Source organism: Phoca vitulina, unplaced genomic scaffold, assembly GCF_004348235.1.
Source record: "Phoca vitulina isolate PV1807 unplaced genomic scaffold, GSC_HSeal_1.0 scaffold36, whole genome shotgun sequence".
In the NCBI taxonomy this organism is placed as follows: domain Eukaryota; kingdom Metazoa; phylum Chordata; class Mammalia; order Carnivora; family Phocidae; genus Phoca; species Phoca vitulina.
The window spans coordinates 6,873,900-6,887,503 of NW_022589739.1; the positions used below are offsets into that span (position 1 = coordinate 6,873,900).

The 13,604-nt window shown below is 49.6% G+C and overlaps 1 protein-coding gene across 1 annotated transcript in view; it reads right to left on the reverse strand.

The window, feature by feature from the left end:
* AMPD3 (adenosine monophosphate deaminase 3) overlaps positions 1 to 13,604 on the reverse strand; it is a 45,196-nt gene that overhangs the window by 27,191 nt on the left and 4,401 nt on the right. Inside the window, exon 2 of the mRNA XM_032427330.1 lies at positions 8,276 to 8,501. Coding sequence (XP_032283221.1) covers positions 8,276 to 8,496 — 221 coding nt within the window. The 5' untranslated portion in view covers positions 8,497 to 8,501. The remainder of the gene's footprint in view (positions 1 to 8,275; positions 8,502 to 13,604) is intronic.

A 13,604-nucleotide genomic window follows, 5' to 3' on the forward strand; every position in this document is an offset into this window, starting at 1 on the left:
AGCCTGCCACCCATCCATTCCACAGAGCAGAGCTAAGCATCCTGCCCCAAGGAAGATGTCCACTCATGCTAGTCAATCATTCCTCAGAGGCAGATTCACCTTGAGCAATAAAGCTCTCACTTCGGCATCTTTTGGACGTTCACACCTACAGGAAGAGCTATTACTTTGGCCTCCCTCTAACATTCTGACCGGTTCAGCTGGATCCCATGAGACTCTGGCGTTTGTGTCACTCACATGCCTGCCAGCTCATGGTTTTTATCTTTGCCAACTTCACCCCCCTCCATGCCTCAGCCAATGCTGCCTGAGGGCTGGTCTCACCAAGGAGAAGCAAGATGACGTCTAAGGTAAGCAACAGGAAAGAAAGGTCATAAAGCCCACCACGTTCAGGAAGCTGGAAGGCTGCCTAAGCCAGGAGCCCACCAGGCTTGTCCTAGGAATATCCGTATTCTTCTGCCACAATGAGGAAGCCAGTACCCCCCAGCTGTGCCCAAAGAACTCTTCTTGAAGACGTCCATTATGGCTCCATCTTGGTCTTCAAGTGAGCACCAGATTGTTACATGTGGACATCCCTGGGCTGAGAGCCCTGATTCTACAGGCACAAGGGACAGGTTTAACAACAGATGGGGCATCTCCTCAGGGCTCACTCACCCTGGGCAAGGGCTTAGAGTAACCAGAGCTAACCATTAAGCTTGTATCTCAGCAAATTGGAAAAGCTGAATGGAGCCCAAGGAGAGGGCCCTGTATTTATTTTCTATCGCTGCATAAGAAATTACCACAAGCTTGGTGGCTTAAAAGTACACCCATTTATTGGCTCACAGTTCTGTAGGTGAGAAGTCTGGGTGGGCTTGGCTGGGCTCTATGCTTGGGGTATCGAAAGGCCAAAGTCAAGATTCTGGCTTCACTGAGCTCTTATCTGGAGACTCTAGGAAAGAATCCCCTTCCATGCTTATGCAGGGTGTTGGCAGAATCCAGTTCCATGCGGCTGTAAGACTGCTGTGCCATACACTATAGTCTAATTGCAGGAGTGATGTCTCATCATATTCAGAGGGTCTGGAGTTAGAGAGGGCCATCTTTGGTGGGGGAGCATTTTAGAAATTCTGTCTACCATAGGCCCATACATAGCATCCATTCCATCCATTCAAGGCTCAGCCAACGAAGGTGCAGAGCAGCAACTGAGTGACTGAATGTGTGTGTGTGTGTGTGTCTGTGTGTGTGTGTGTCTGTGTGTGTCCACACACCTGTCTTTCTTTCCCTCTCAAGACCATCTGAAGCCCCACATGCGTAACAGTAATAAAAGAAGGAGCCACAAGCTTTATCTGAAGTAGAGAACCATGGGGTGTCTTGGCTGAAAAGGATTTTAAATATTACACACCCCAGTCCCCTCACTAAGACAGCCTCTGCTTAAACACCTCCACTGACAAACAGCTCACTACATTTCTGAACAAGACATCAGTCATCAATCATTTATTCAAGAAACATTTACCAAGCACTTACTCTGGGCCAGGCCAGTGCTAAGCACGCAAACAAGGTGAACAAAACATGATCTGTTGTCACTGTTAGAAAGCACTTCCTCATGATGGGCCAAGATCTGTCTGTCCACAGTCCCACCTGTTGTACCTCGCACTAGCCCTTGGGGCACCAGAGTGAGCCAGCTCTCTCTGCCACAGCTGGAAGGCCCCCTCCTTCCCCCACCCACATATCCACCTGGCAGAAACTCAGTCCTGCCAAAGAGCTGGCAGAGTGTGGGGCTGTGAGCATACCAGCTCCAGGCCAGGCCTGAGGGCCCAAGGGGCCAGGAGCAGCTTCATCCTCTCTGAAATGGATGGGCCTCCTGGGCCACAGAGACTTTCTTGCCCAAACAGGCCCTCAACACAAGGACATGAACTGGTCACATGGGCTGTTATTACAGTACCTCTCAGTACCTGTCTGGTACCTTTCCTGCCCCAGGTCTACGGCCCTTGGCTGCCCCTGCCATTCACTGTGTCCCCATCCTTACCCTGCCCCACTCTCCAGCCCTCCTCAGCTCCTGGGCACCCCAAAGCCTTCCCATAATAACATTTGATTCATACGCCAAACCCAAGTTAAGACCTCAAGGCCCTCCTCAATCTTCTAGAGAACAACCAGCATCTTCCCAGGGACCTTCTGAAGCCCGCTGCCCTGTGTAGTCTGTCCAGAGAACTTCCAGGCAGGGGAAATCACCAAAGCAAACCGTTCACCAAAGGCTCTCAGTTGTGTACAGTGAATCAGGGGGCCACACGCAGATCTCACTTTACTCAGTAAAGTAGCAAGTGTCAGGCCCCAGGGGTAGACGGAGAGAAGCTATCCCCTGGACTCCAGGGGCTGACTGATGCTGGCATAGCTGGCCAGACAACTCAACAGACCGTCATCACACAGTGGGGTTGGTGTGTGAGATGCTCTGGATGTTTGGGGATCCCAGAGGAGACACCTAATCAGACTGGGGGCGAGAGCAGTGAAGCAGCAGGGTCAGAGAAGTCTACCTACGTCATTCCCAAAGGGAATGGGGAACACTCCAGAATGGGCAGGCTTGTTTGAACCCTCCCCCCCCACACACACTCAGATCATTCTGGCAGCCTCTACCCCTCCAGATGAGAATTACCATTTTAAAGGTTTGGGGCAAGAGTCCCAAACCAGCATGGAGATTTATTAATAGTTTGAATCTGAATGCCATTAGGTGGGGCAGGCATCCCCCACTTCCGGAGGTTCATCTGTCCCCATTGCTTCCACCATCATTGCACTGATTCCTGGGGAAGTGGGGACCCGTGGTCTAAGAAGGGGAGCAGTGATTGATACCCGAGGTCACAGCCCATCCAGAAAGGAGAAAGCAGATACAGCTGACTATGGTGTGTGCCCACGATGGGTGGCCGCTGTGAGAAAGGATGCCAGGCCCTTGGGCCCCACAGACAGCACCTACTCTGTGTGCACACCAAGTGACCAGCGGCCTGCCCAGGTGGGCATAGCTTTGATTTGCACACTTGAAGCCTATCAGGCGTAAAGACTCACAACCTCAACCCCTGTCTCTCCCTTCACCTCCCTCTGATAACCTGCCCTCACCCGTCACTGTCTCCCTTGGCTCCCTCCTGACCAAATGTGGGTCTCCACTGCCTGCCAGCTCCCTTCCTCCCTCTCCCCAGTCCTTCCCAGCTGCCCTTCCTCCCTATCCCCAGTCCTTCCCAGCTGCCCTTCCTCCTAAAAGACTCCGGAGGTCAAAATAAAGTACAATCTTGACTATCTTTTAAAATAGGCCTAATACTCTCTACTCTTAACTTTAAAAGCAGATGAATTAAACTGTTAAATGAAGCTCCTTGGGACACCTGGGTGCTCATCGGTTGGGTGTCCGACTCTTGATTTCAGCTCAGGTCTTGAGATGGAGCCCCGTGTTGGGATCCATGCTGGGCATGCAGCCTGCTTGAGATTCTCTCTCTCTCTCTCTCAAATAAATAAATTTTTAAAAATCTTTTAAAGAAAACAAATGTAGCTCCTTTATTAATGGCCCTGAATTTAAAAAGTTACCTACCTCTGATTTAAGAAATTTCATTAAACAGAATGATTTAATAACACCGTAGCTGTACTATGCTCAATTCCTAACAAATACCTGTTTAACTGTTTTACTTGGGAAAGTAGCTGTTTTAGAAAGCTACATTTTTCAGACAAAATCTGGCCCCCTTATACCCTAATTAAAAACAAAACAAAACAGCTATGGTGTGGCTTTTTTTAAATGAAATCCATAATTCCTATATTTTAATCAGAGAATGCTGAACACAATTTAAAATTCTCTCGATGACTTGTAGTCATCATTGTGTTACCCAGTCATGAGCTTAGAGGCATTTTGTCCCAAGACTGCTGTGCTTCGAATTCTTGTGTCTGCTTTTCATGACTTTCTCCTTCACTGTTGACTGTCAAATAATAATGATGATAAAAACAAGAACACTAATGATGTTCCAAGCACTGTCCTAAGTAGTCATGTGTATTAGCTCACTTAATTCTTGCAAGGTAGGTGCTTTTATTATCCTCATTGTGCAGATCAGGAAATAGGTTCCTGCAGTTAAGAGCCTCACCTGAGGCCCCTCAGTAGTAAGAGATGGGCTGTCATCTGAACCCAGTGGCCTGACCACCACGCCTGAGCTCAAAGTCGCCACGCGCCACTTCTGCGTCCCTGCCCACGGAAATCCCTCTCCCCACTTCTAATCTCCTTCCTTAAATCTGTCACAGGGTAAGACCACCAAGGTTATTAGAACTCTGTGTAAAGAATAAGTAGGAGATGGGATGGGAGTATTGGGGAGAAGACAGCTAAAAACTACAGGGTTTCTTTTGGGGGTGATAAAAATGCTCTAAAGTTGATTGTGGTGATGGTTGCCTAAGTCTGCAAATATAATAAAACAATTGAATTGTACACGTTAAATGGGTAGATTGTACGGTATCTGAATTATATCTCAATAAAGCTGTTTAAAAGGAAGAAACAGGAGAGCTGGGGAGCACTAAGGTACATTTTGGTTGCACATTCTTCGTGTTGCCATCAATGTGGCCCTAAGTTGCAACTTTGTACTTTAGTAGAGTGGGTGAGCTCTGGCTAGGGAGGATGGTAGGATTCAATGTGGACAAAGGGATAGCTTCTGGGTACCTCTCAGCTTCTCCTGTCTTCCTTTGTCTGCCCCCCTAACTTTGATGCCATAGATCGTCCGCCCCACCATCTCACCTTGACCTGCCCCCAAGTCCCATCCGAGACCTGGGACTCCCAACAGAATCCCAGTGTCATCTTCCTAAGGAAGCAGGGCCCTGTGGCAAGCTGTCCCTGCTGGTCTCCTCATCCGGTCTAGCCTGCAAAACGAGAGCTTCTCTGAGCAGCCTGGAACACTGGCTCCCTGGTGTCGGTCCCCATCCTAGAAGGGTGATGTCCGAGCCCAGCTCAGCTCTTAGAGTTGCTGGCAACCTGGACACCCAGCCTCCATGCTGCAGCTGCTCATCTTTCCTATTCACCATCCAGTTTTTCTTCTTTTTATGAGAAGCTGGTTTACTTCCTGGTTTTAGTTTATGCCTTTACATGAGACTTAACAATAGTCTGTGCCTTTCTTTTTTTTTTTTTAAATAAGAGAGAAAAAGGCAATGGTTGTAAAGAAAGGCCTTCTCCAAGCGCCAGGAATATTCAGGCTTGTCAGAGGAGCCAGGATGAGGAAGGGCTTTGTCCAAACTGGATGCCCTTTCTCATGTCACAGTCTGAAACACAGACCCGCAGACTCCGGGCATCTGGAGATGTGCTGCTGGCTCCGGGCCTGTGGGCTCCTTGCAGGACAGCTCCACATCACCGTTTATATTCCAGAATGTCAGGGAGGAGCGAGAAATAAAGAGGAAGCTGGGGAGAGGGTTCCTCCAGGGACTGCTCACATCTGAATATTTGCATAATGGTGCCTCTACTGAGCAGCGAAGCGGAAAGACAGATTAGGGACGTGCAGCTCTGGACAACACTGGGACTTCCCGCAGGTAAGTCCAGGGACCAGTCCGTCCTTTGGCAGAAAACCAGTGGGCAGTGAGGAGCTTTGGCCCAGCTGCCTTTCCTTTCATTCAAAAGCCAGCAATTATACCCTGGCGAGCAGCACCCGGTGTCATTCCAGCATCTACGGGTGGCACCAGACTCCACCCCTGGCCGGAGATGGAATAGCCTGGTGATCAAAGTTGGGGTTCTAGATTCAAAAGACATGGGTTCTAGTCCCTGCTCTGTCACTTCCTCACTATGCATCCTCGTGCAGGCTAATTTAACCTCTCTGAGCCCTAGATTCCTAATCTGCAAAATGGAAGTCAATAAGAATATCCAACTAATCAGCTTAATGTGGGGAGTAAAGAAGGCAAGCAGCCCAGCACTGAGCGGGCGGCGAGCATCTGCTGCACCTGTCTCCTCGGCAGGGAGTCGGGCAAACCGGGAACAGGGACATGGGGCTTCCTGTGACCCAGGCACTGTCCTAAGCCCTTCCCATGTCAATCCCCTCATTCCTCACAACACCCCACAAAAGTAGCTACTGTTACCATCCCTGCTTTTTAGGTGAAGAAGAGACTGGGGCACAGAGGAGTTTCCTAATTTTCCAAGGTCATAGAACATTCTAGTGGTGGCAGAACACAGCGGTCCGGAGAGCTGTAGCCACTCTGATGTAGTATCTGCATCGGCTGTGAAGGAACAGGACATCTTTTCTCTGCCACACATCCACTGCTCATCACCACAGGCTAAGTCCGGGGCTGGATCCTGGGGATAAGGTGGGAACCAGAGGCAGATCTCAAGGAGCTTCCAGAGAGATGCAAACTGAGACCACCAATCCTAGCAAGGAGGGACAGAACATGATTTCTGGAGAGGAGCCTACAGAAGAGTTTCTGGAAACCATGGAGCACCATGTGGACTAAGAGTAAGAAGGTTTCCATTTTGCTGTTAGGCTGGGCATTGATAAGAAGAGAACAACCTCTTTTTGCAGACGTCAGGCCCAGCATCACCCTGTAATGGAAAGTGGCCTCAGAAATGCACTATTCCTAATAACAAAAAATGCCAGGACTTCTTCTCTTCTCATTATCAAGGGTCTAAAATGCACGATTCATAGGACACAGAGGGCCCTGCACACCATTCAGTTCATAAAGCCAGCCCTCTGTTGAGCCAGTGCAGGGTGGAGGAGGGTCTCCACAGTCCTGCTCTTCTTGGCCCTCCAGGGATGAGCATACCGCAGGGCTGACAGCTACTCCCCCTCACCTAACACTGGCTGGCACTCACAGCTGACAGACGGCACACTCTAACCCTTCACTTAGGGGTCTCAGAGCCCCTCAGACGAAGGAAAGCATTTCTTTTGGATGGTGAAGTTCTGTTCTTGCCTTTATACCAGTACTTGACTTTTTACTTCTTCCCCAAAACATTAAGGAAATACTGAAATTCTAGACTACCAGAAAGCAAAGGGCTTCCCTTTAAAAATAAGGCGGTATCTTAGGAAGGACCTGATTGCTGATGAGGTCACAGATAGGGCTCAAGCTCCACTATGTTAGTTAGCTCTGAGGTCTGCAGTGTGCTGGCTGGGCAGGCACCGAGATAAAGCCCCACTAGACACTTTCTCAGAGCTCTTTTCTTCTTTAATTCCACTCTCCTGGGTGAGATAAACTGAAACGATGAGGACTTCACATTGCCCTTGTACTAAGATCCAAACTTCTTATCAGGGAGCCCAAGGCCAGTCTGACCTGAGTCCTGACCTGAGTCCTGACCCTCCCTCCAGCCTGTGGTTCCTCCCTCCCTCTCTCTCTCTCCCTCCTTCAACTCCTTATTCATCCACTACATAGCACCCATGCTGGTCCTGTGCGTCCTCAGACCCACTCCTCATCTTCCCCTGTTTTCCAGCTTTGTGTCAGCTGGTTTCTGGCTAGGTTTGGCCAATGGCAACCACTGGGAGAAACTGGAAGGTGCCAGAAGGATTAAAGCCAGGTATCTCCTGCTTCCATCTCTGCCTTAGAAGCATCTCTGCAGCCGTGGCCTCTCCTCTTTGGCTCATCTTCCATTGAAAAGGCCACCATGGTTCCAACTTCCCCACCCCAGGCACCGGGTGTCAGCAACACCACCTCTTCCCATCATCCCTCCAGCCTAGAGTGGTAGCTGATTCCTACTGCCTCTAGTCTCTGTCCTCTGCTTGTCTTCTCGGTTCTCTACCACCTCGGTAACGATTCCCTGCATTAAAATCCTATTTGCAGTACTTACATGGCTCCTGTTTTTTTCTGGTTCGACCCTCACTGATACAGGTCTTATCAGAACTTGTCTTGTTTTATCTAATTTGTCCTGTTACTTAACTATGGTCTAGACCAACTAACTGTAAGCTCTACAGGGCAGGGACTATATCTATTTTGTTCATTAGTGATCCTCAGTGCCTGGTACAGCACCTGGCAAATAGTGAATGGACTTAGTTAACAATGCCAAGTACTTGTCAAGTGATGAAAAGAAGTAAAATTGGTGTTTCCCAAGAAATCCTCAAATTTCCAATAAGAACATGGAAATATCATTTGCAAATGGTGTGTGTTTATGCACACGATTTGTTATTCAAACGGCAGCCGAGAAAAAGTGGGTTTTGATCTTTTCAACCAAACACAGGCACCGAGAAATCCTTCAAGAAGTAAGTGGTCAATTAAGTGGTCTTGGTTAAGAAACAAACTCAGGTCCTAGGGACAGGCCAGCTTATCTCAGGACACATACCCACAGCCTGCCTGGGCCTGCACAAGTGCACACATGAGCTGGGTGTTGGGGACAAACCTTTTCGCCGTCTCCACAGACTTCTGCTCCTCCAGCTCCTTTTGCAGCTCCCTCTCCTTGGCCTCCTTCTGCCCGATGGGGCAGTCCTCAGGGACTGTGAAAAGGGACAGGGCATCTTTGCTTTCCTCTTCCCGGAGCACTTTAGCAAACACCTTCTCCGCCAGGAGCCGAACTTGCTCATCCACCTCAGAGATGTTCAACTTGGGAAACTGGCGTGGCATCTCGGCTAGGAGAAAAAGAGCAAGTGTTAACCTTCCTGATTTCCTGGATGGCCTGAGTCAGCGGGCTGGGGAAGGAGAAGGTACTAAAATAAGGGCCTGGCCCTTGGGGTCAGCTGTCTTGCTCAGGAATTCCCCAGAACAAACCCAGCAGGCCAATTTTAAAAACTAGCTCCAAGGGGCACCTAGGTGGCGCAGTCAGTTGAGCTTCCGAGTCTTGGTTTCGGCTCAGGTCATGATTTCGGGGTCTTGAGATGGAGCCCCGTGTTGGGCTCTGCGCTTAGCATGGAGTCTGCTTAAGATTCTCTCCCTCTCTCTCTGCCCCTCCGCCCTGCCCCCTGCTCTCTAGCTCTCTCTATCAAATAAATAAATAAATCTAAAAAAAAAAAAACTAGCTCCATACATCATTGGATGTGAAGAGCATAGCGCCACTCACATTTCACGAGAAAGCAAACATTCAGAAGTCCAAGAATGAATTGTCTAACTATGTATGCTTCTTTTTTCCAGAACTCAGGGAACCCGCAGCACATGGGCCGTTCCACCTTTCCTGACTTTGTTTCCATGACGAGGAAGGAAGAGGAGAGCTTAAGCCCCCTTCCTGCAGACTACCCAGAGGCCATCTGGGTATAGCAATGACCAAACCTCACTCCCCACTGCACAGAGGGGAGGACTAACGCCCAAAAGTCTAGTGACTAGCCTAAGGTCCCACAAGATGAGTGCTGGGGAATCCAAAGCTTCATTCTTCCTCACATAAAACAAGGCCTTTTTCTGAAAAGAAGGAGTCTACCATCATGGTTCCACCATCTCCCAGACTTTCTGGAACTTTGAACAAGACACAGCAAATAAAAGAAAGGTTTAGAGGCAGAGATACTCCTTAACTTTCACAGCCCAGCTGAAAACTTACTTCCTCAAAGAAGCTTGCCCTATCCACCTCTCCTCAAACTGCTTCCTTACTATCAGTAGCTGGCCTAAATTACCTGGTTGGTTCCTTTCTTTTCTTTCTGTCTGTCTGTCTTTCTTTCAACATTTATATAAGACTTATTAAGTACACTCTGCCAAGCCCTTTCTACTTATGTGAATATTCACATTTTACAGATGAGAAAGTAAAGGCACAGAGAGCTAATGTGCCTGGGTCACACTTTTATTAAGTGGGCAGAGACTTGTGCTGTTCTCAGCCTTCCCCCCCCCCCCCCCGCCCCTTTCCTCTATGAGCGTCTGCTCAGGAATTTGAACCCACAGACCTGGTTCCCATGTCTGTCTTCTTAACCACTGCACCGTGGTGCTTCTCTTTGTCCATTTGGGTGTCAGGGCAGGTCTCCTTGCTGTCCCCAGCAACACATTTATGGAATGGGTGAATACTGCAGCCTGTCAACGAGCCCCCTTCTCTAGGAGCAGCCCTGATGAGGAGTGTCCTGTCTACCTATTACCAAAGTTTCTTTGAGGAAGGTTTAAAGAGAGAGGTGGTTTAGTCAGCTGAGAGATAAAGATGAAGGTAAGGCAGGGCCCAGTTGCTGTGTGGCCAGCAGAGGAAGCAATTACAGGGGAGGAGGGGCTCACTGAGCAACCTTAGGACAGTCACTCTCTGGGCGTCAGAGTTTTCTCCTCTGTGAGATAAAGGGAGGAGACTAAGCAGTCTCCAAGGCCCTCTCAGTTCTAAGTGCTGTAATTTCTAGGTACCAGAGAGGTTTCCAGTGCCCAGGGAGGCTTGCTGCTCTGGTCTTCTCTGTGGCCCATGGGCTAATTCATGACATAGACAGGAAGGAAGAAAGGAGGCCAGTAACACTTGTCAAAGTACATCTGTGGACCCCTTGATTGTGAAACCGATTTCCTCCTTCCCCCCACCCCCAGGGCCATGCCTCTCCTGGGCCTCTCTCCGCTCCAGGGGGTTCAGGGGGAGGGCACTGCTGAGGAGGACGGAAGTTGGCCCACAGCTGTGCTGGTCTGTGGCAGCAGAGAGCAAGACAGCACAGTCCTGACCTGCACAGAGGAGGAGGACCAGAGCTAACTGTGAAGATGTCCACATCCTGATAGCGGACAGAAGGGGAAGCTGGAAACCATCACAACGGGGCTTGGAGAGGAAGTGACAGGGAGATAAATGAAGAGGAAGACAAAGAACTAGAGCCAGGAGGAGCTGTTAGGTGAGAACAAAGCTGGACCCCTGTCCCCCCAACCCAAAGGCTGCGGGTCAAGTATAGCATTCCAAAATCTCACAGGGTTGATGCCCGAAGTAGACATCAAACAGGCCCCAGGCAAGGGGCAGCCGGTGCCAGAAAGCATCCATACCATTTGACAGCGTAAACCCACTTCCAGAAATGGCTTCTAAGAAAAGAATCTGAAGGAAGGAAAAGCGCAAAGATGTTTACCTGCACTATTTAATACATAGCTTTAAAATGTCCAAACGAGAGCATGCTTACTTGGAAAAAAAAAAAAAGTTAAGCAACCAAAATTACAATTATGAGGACAGTGCAGAGGACAGTGCAATCACATAAAAAATACTGTGAAATGACAGTAAATGAAAAAATTAATACATAAAACTGTACCCATGCTTTGATTACAGTGATATGAAAATGCAGCCCCTTAAGGATAAGGGCTGCACAAGAGACACTCAATGACCAGATGGCAGGATTGCCTGTGTGCGAGGCAACAATACCTGATTTTGATCATTAATGCTGTTATAATGTCATTGTTTAAAAGATTTATTTATGTATTTTAGAGAGAGAGAGAGAGAGAGCGCGCGCACAAGATAGGGGAGGGGCAGAGGGAAAGGGAGAAGCAGACTCCCAGCTGAGCAGGGAGCCTAATGAGGGGACTCGATCTCAGGACCCTGAGATCATGACCTGAACCCAAACCAAGAGTCAGAGGCTTAACCAACTAAGCCACCTCCGTGCCCCTAATGCTGTTATAAATGTCACTTTAACAAACACAAAGAAGATAGAAAGAAAACAGACTAAAGAGTTTTTTAAAAAGAAAGGAAAATAGGAAAAAAATCGAACTTCTACATCCCAGGTTTTGGTAATTAGGGTCCTCTCCCACCTAACCCACATCAGAGACAGGCCAGCCAAGAGAATTACACCATTGAGATCCATCTCTGTGTTCGCTCTTGCCCTGGGCAGAAACTGCCCACCACCACCTTCCTACCCACTAGCCCTTACCCCTACAAACACACGCAGGCCCAAACCCAGGCCACAGCCCACCAGGCCTCCTCAGAAATGGGCATGGGGTGGGGGGGTTCTTCGTGTCTGAGGGCTCTTACGCCAGATCCTGCCATGTCTTTCCATGAAGCATTTTTACCTTGCTGAAGTCAACTAAACATACTTTCCTGGATGCATCTTTCTACAAAAGATCTTCCTTTTTCTTTAAATAGTTTAAATCAGCCTTTTCCAAGTGGGTCCCATGAAAAGTTGATGCTTGTTGCTGGCGAAACAGGTCTTGTGGTCATTTATCAGGGAGATGCCCCATCCCATAGTTCCTCACCCCAGATTCCCAAGACACATCAAAGACCCGAGGACAGGATCATAGACTAGCATTTCCCCATCTAGATCGCTTTTGTTGTGGAACCCGTATCAATCTCCTGCGGAATTACTACCAGTGTCTTAAATAAGTGGGGGACTTCATTCCATACCTTAGTATGGACCAAGTAACCCAGGTGGGGTGCTGGGCTAAGTCAGTGGGCCTTAGGAGCCTGTTACACCCCTGTCTTCTGGACATCCTTGGCAGACAGCTCCCACCGGCCAACCCCTCCCTCCACAGCTCGTCTCTCTTCTCAGACCTGGAGACATCTGGCAGGGCAGGCATGCCCAGGAAAGTCAGCCCTGTCGATGCCAAGCCTCAGCTCCAGCTGCTTCTTCAAGCCTGGCTTTCAACAGTTTGTCAACCGTTTGTCAACCGTTTGTTGGCTGAAGCCAGCCGGCTTGGGAGGCTTAACTGTAAATTCAGTCGGCTAAGGTATAGCTTATCTCGTTGCTACAAACGACATCCTCTGATGGGCTTGAAGAAGTGTCTCAAAGTCAGAAAGTTATAAAATGCCACCAGTTCCAACAAACAGTAGCTTTTCAAGGCACCATCACCCCTCCAGAAAGGAAGCATGGGACTACTTAAATCCCCTCCCGACGCAAATGAAGCTGTTTCTTGCTCTTGCCACACTCCCACTGTCAGAACCCATGACACAGACCTGAGCCTGGTGCTGGAGTCTCCATGGCTGATCCTGAGGATGCCACACAGGCGATGCACTCAGGCCATGGGCCATGTGCGCCCAGGAGGCTGAGCTGAGTCAGTGTGAGTGCAGCTAGCTGGGTCCTGCCTGCCGCAGCTGGGGTGGGAGGTCTCTGCTTTGCATATCTGTGAGCAGCCTTGAGCAAGAGCAGGAAACGTCTGGGCTAGAAATTCTTCCATGAATATGAAATGTAAGTGGAAAATTTCCAAAGGTCCTAAAGGGCCCAGGTAATACCAACTATCCACAGCTGCTGTGTGCTGAATGCAGTGCCCTGGCCCTGTTCACAGCCCTCTCCAAAGCAAGAAGCTAAAGCCGCTGCTGGCCCCAACACGACAGTGCTATTCAGCCGTCCTGACCGCACACAGAAGATAAGCCACAGCTTCCCTCTAATGAGCAGACCCCTGACAGCCGAGCAGGAACGGGCCATACCATCACCTTGGCTGCTTCCATTTGAACCCCACCTCAGGCCTGGCCTGGCAGCCGCGTTCACTTCACCAAGGGGATTGTCTACGGCACAACCTGCCTTGCCTTCCCTCAGAAGGCCCCCCAAAGCAACCTCCCTGAAGGCACCCCAGGACTGACAGGGGAGGTGCTGAGCCCAGTTGCCAATAGAGTTCCTTCTTACCCTCCCCCTCTAAAAGAGCCAAGGACAGAGACTCAGGGAGAGGAGACTCCTCCGTAGAGGAGCAGGCTTAGGATGAAAAGCTGGCATGTCTCGTCCCTCTCCTTCCTTTCTTCCCTGAAGGAAGCTGACATCACAAGTGTTGGGCAGCCTGACAGGCTCTACCAGAGCACGAGTGCATCAGTGCACGCGTGCGCGCACGCGCGCGCACACACACGCACACACACCTGCACGCGCGCAGACACCCGCACACGCACACCCTCCCGCACGTGCGTG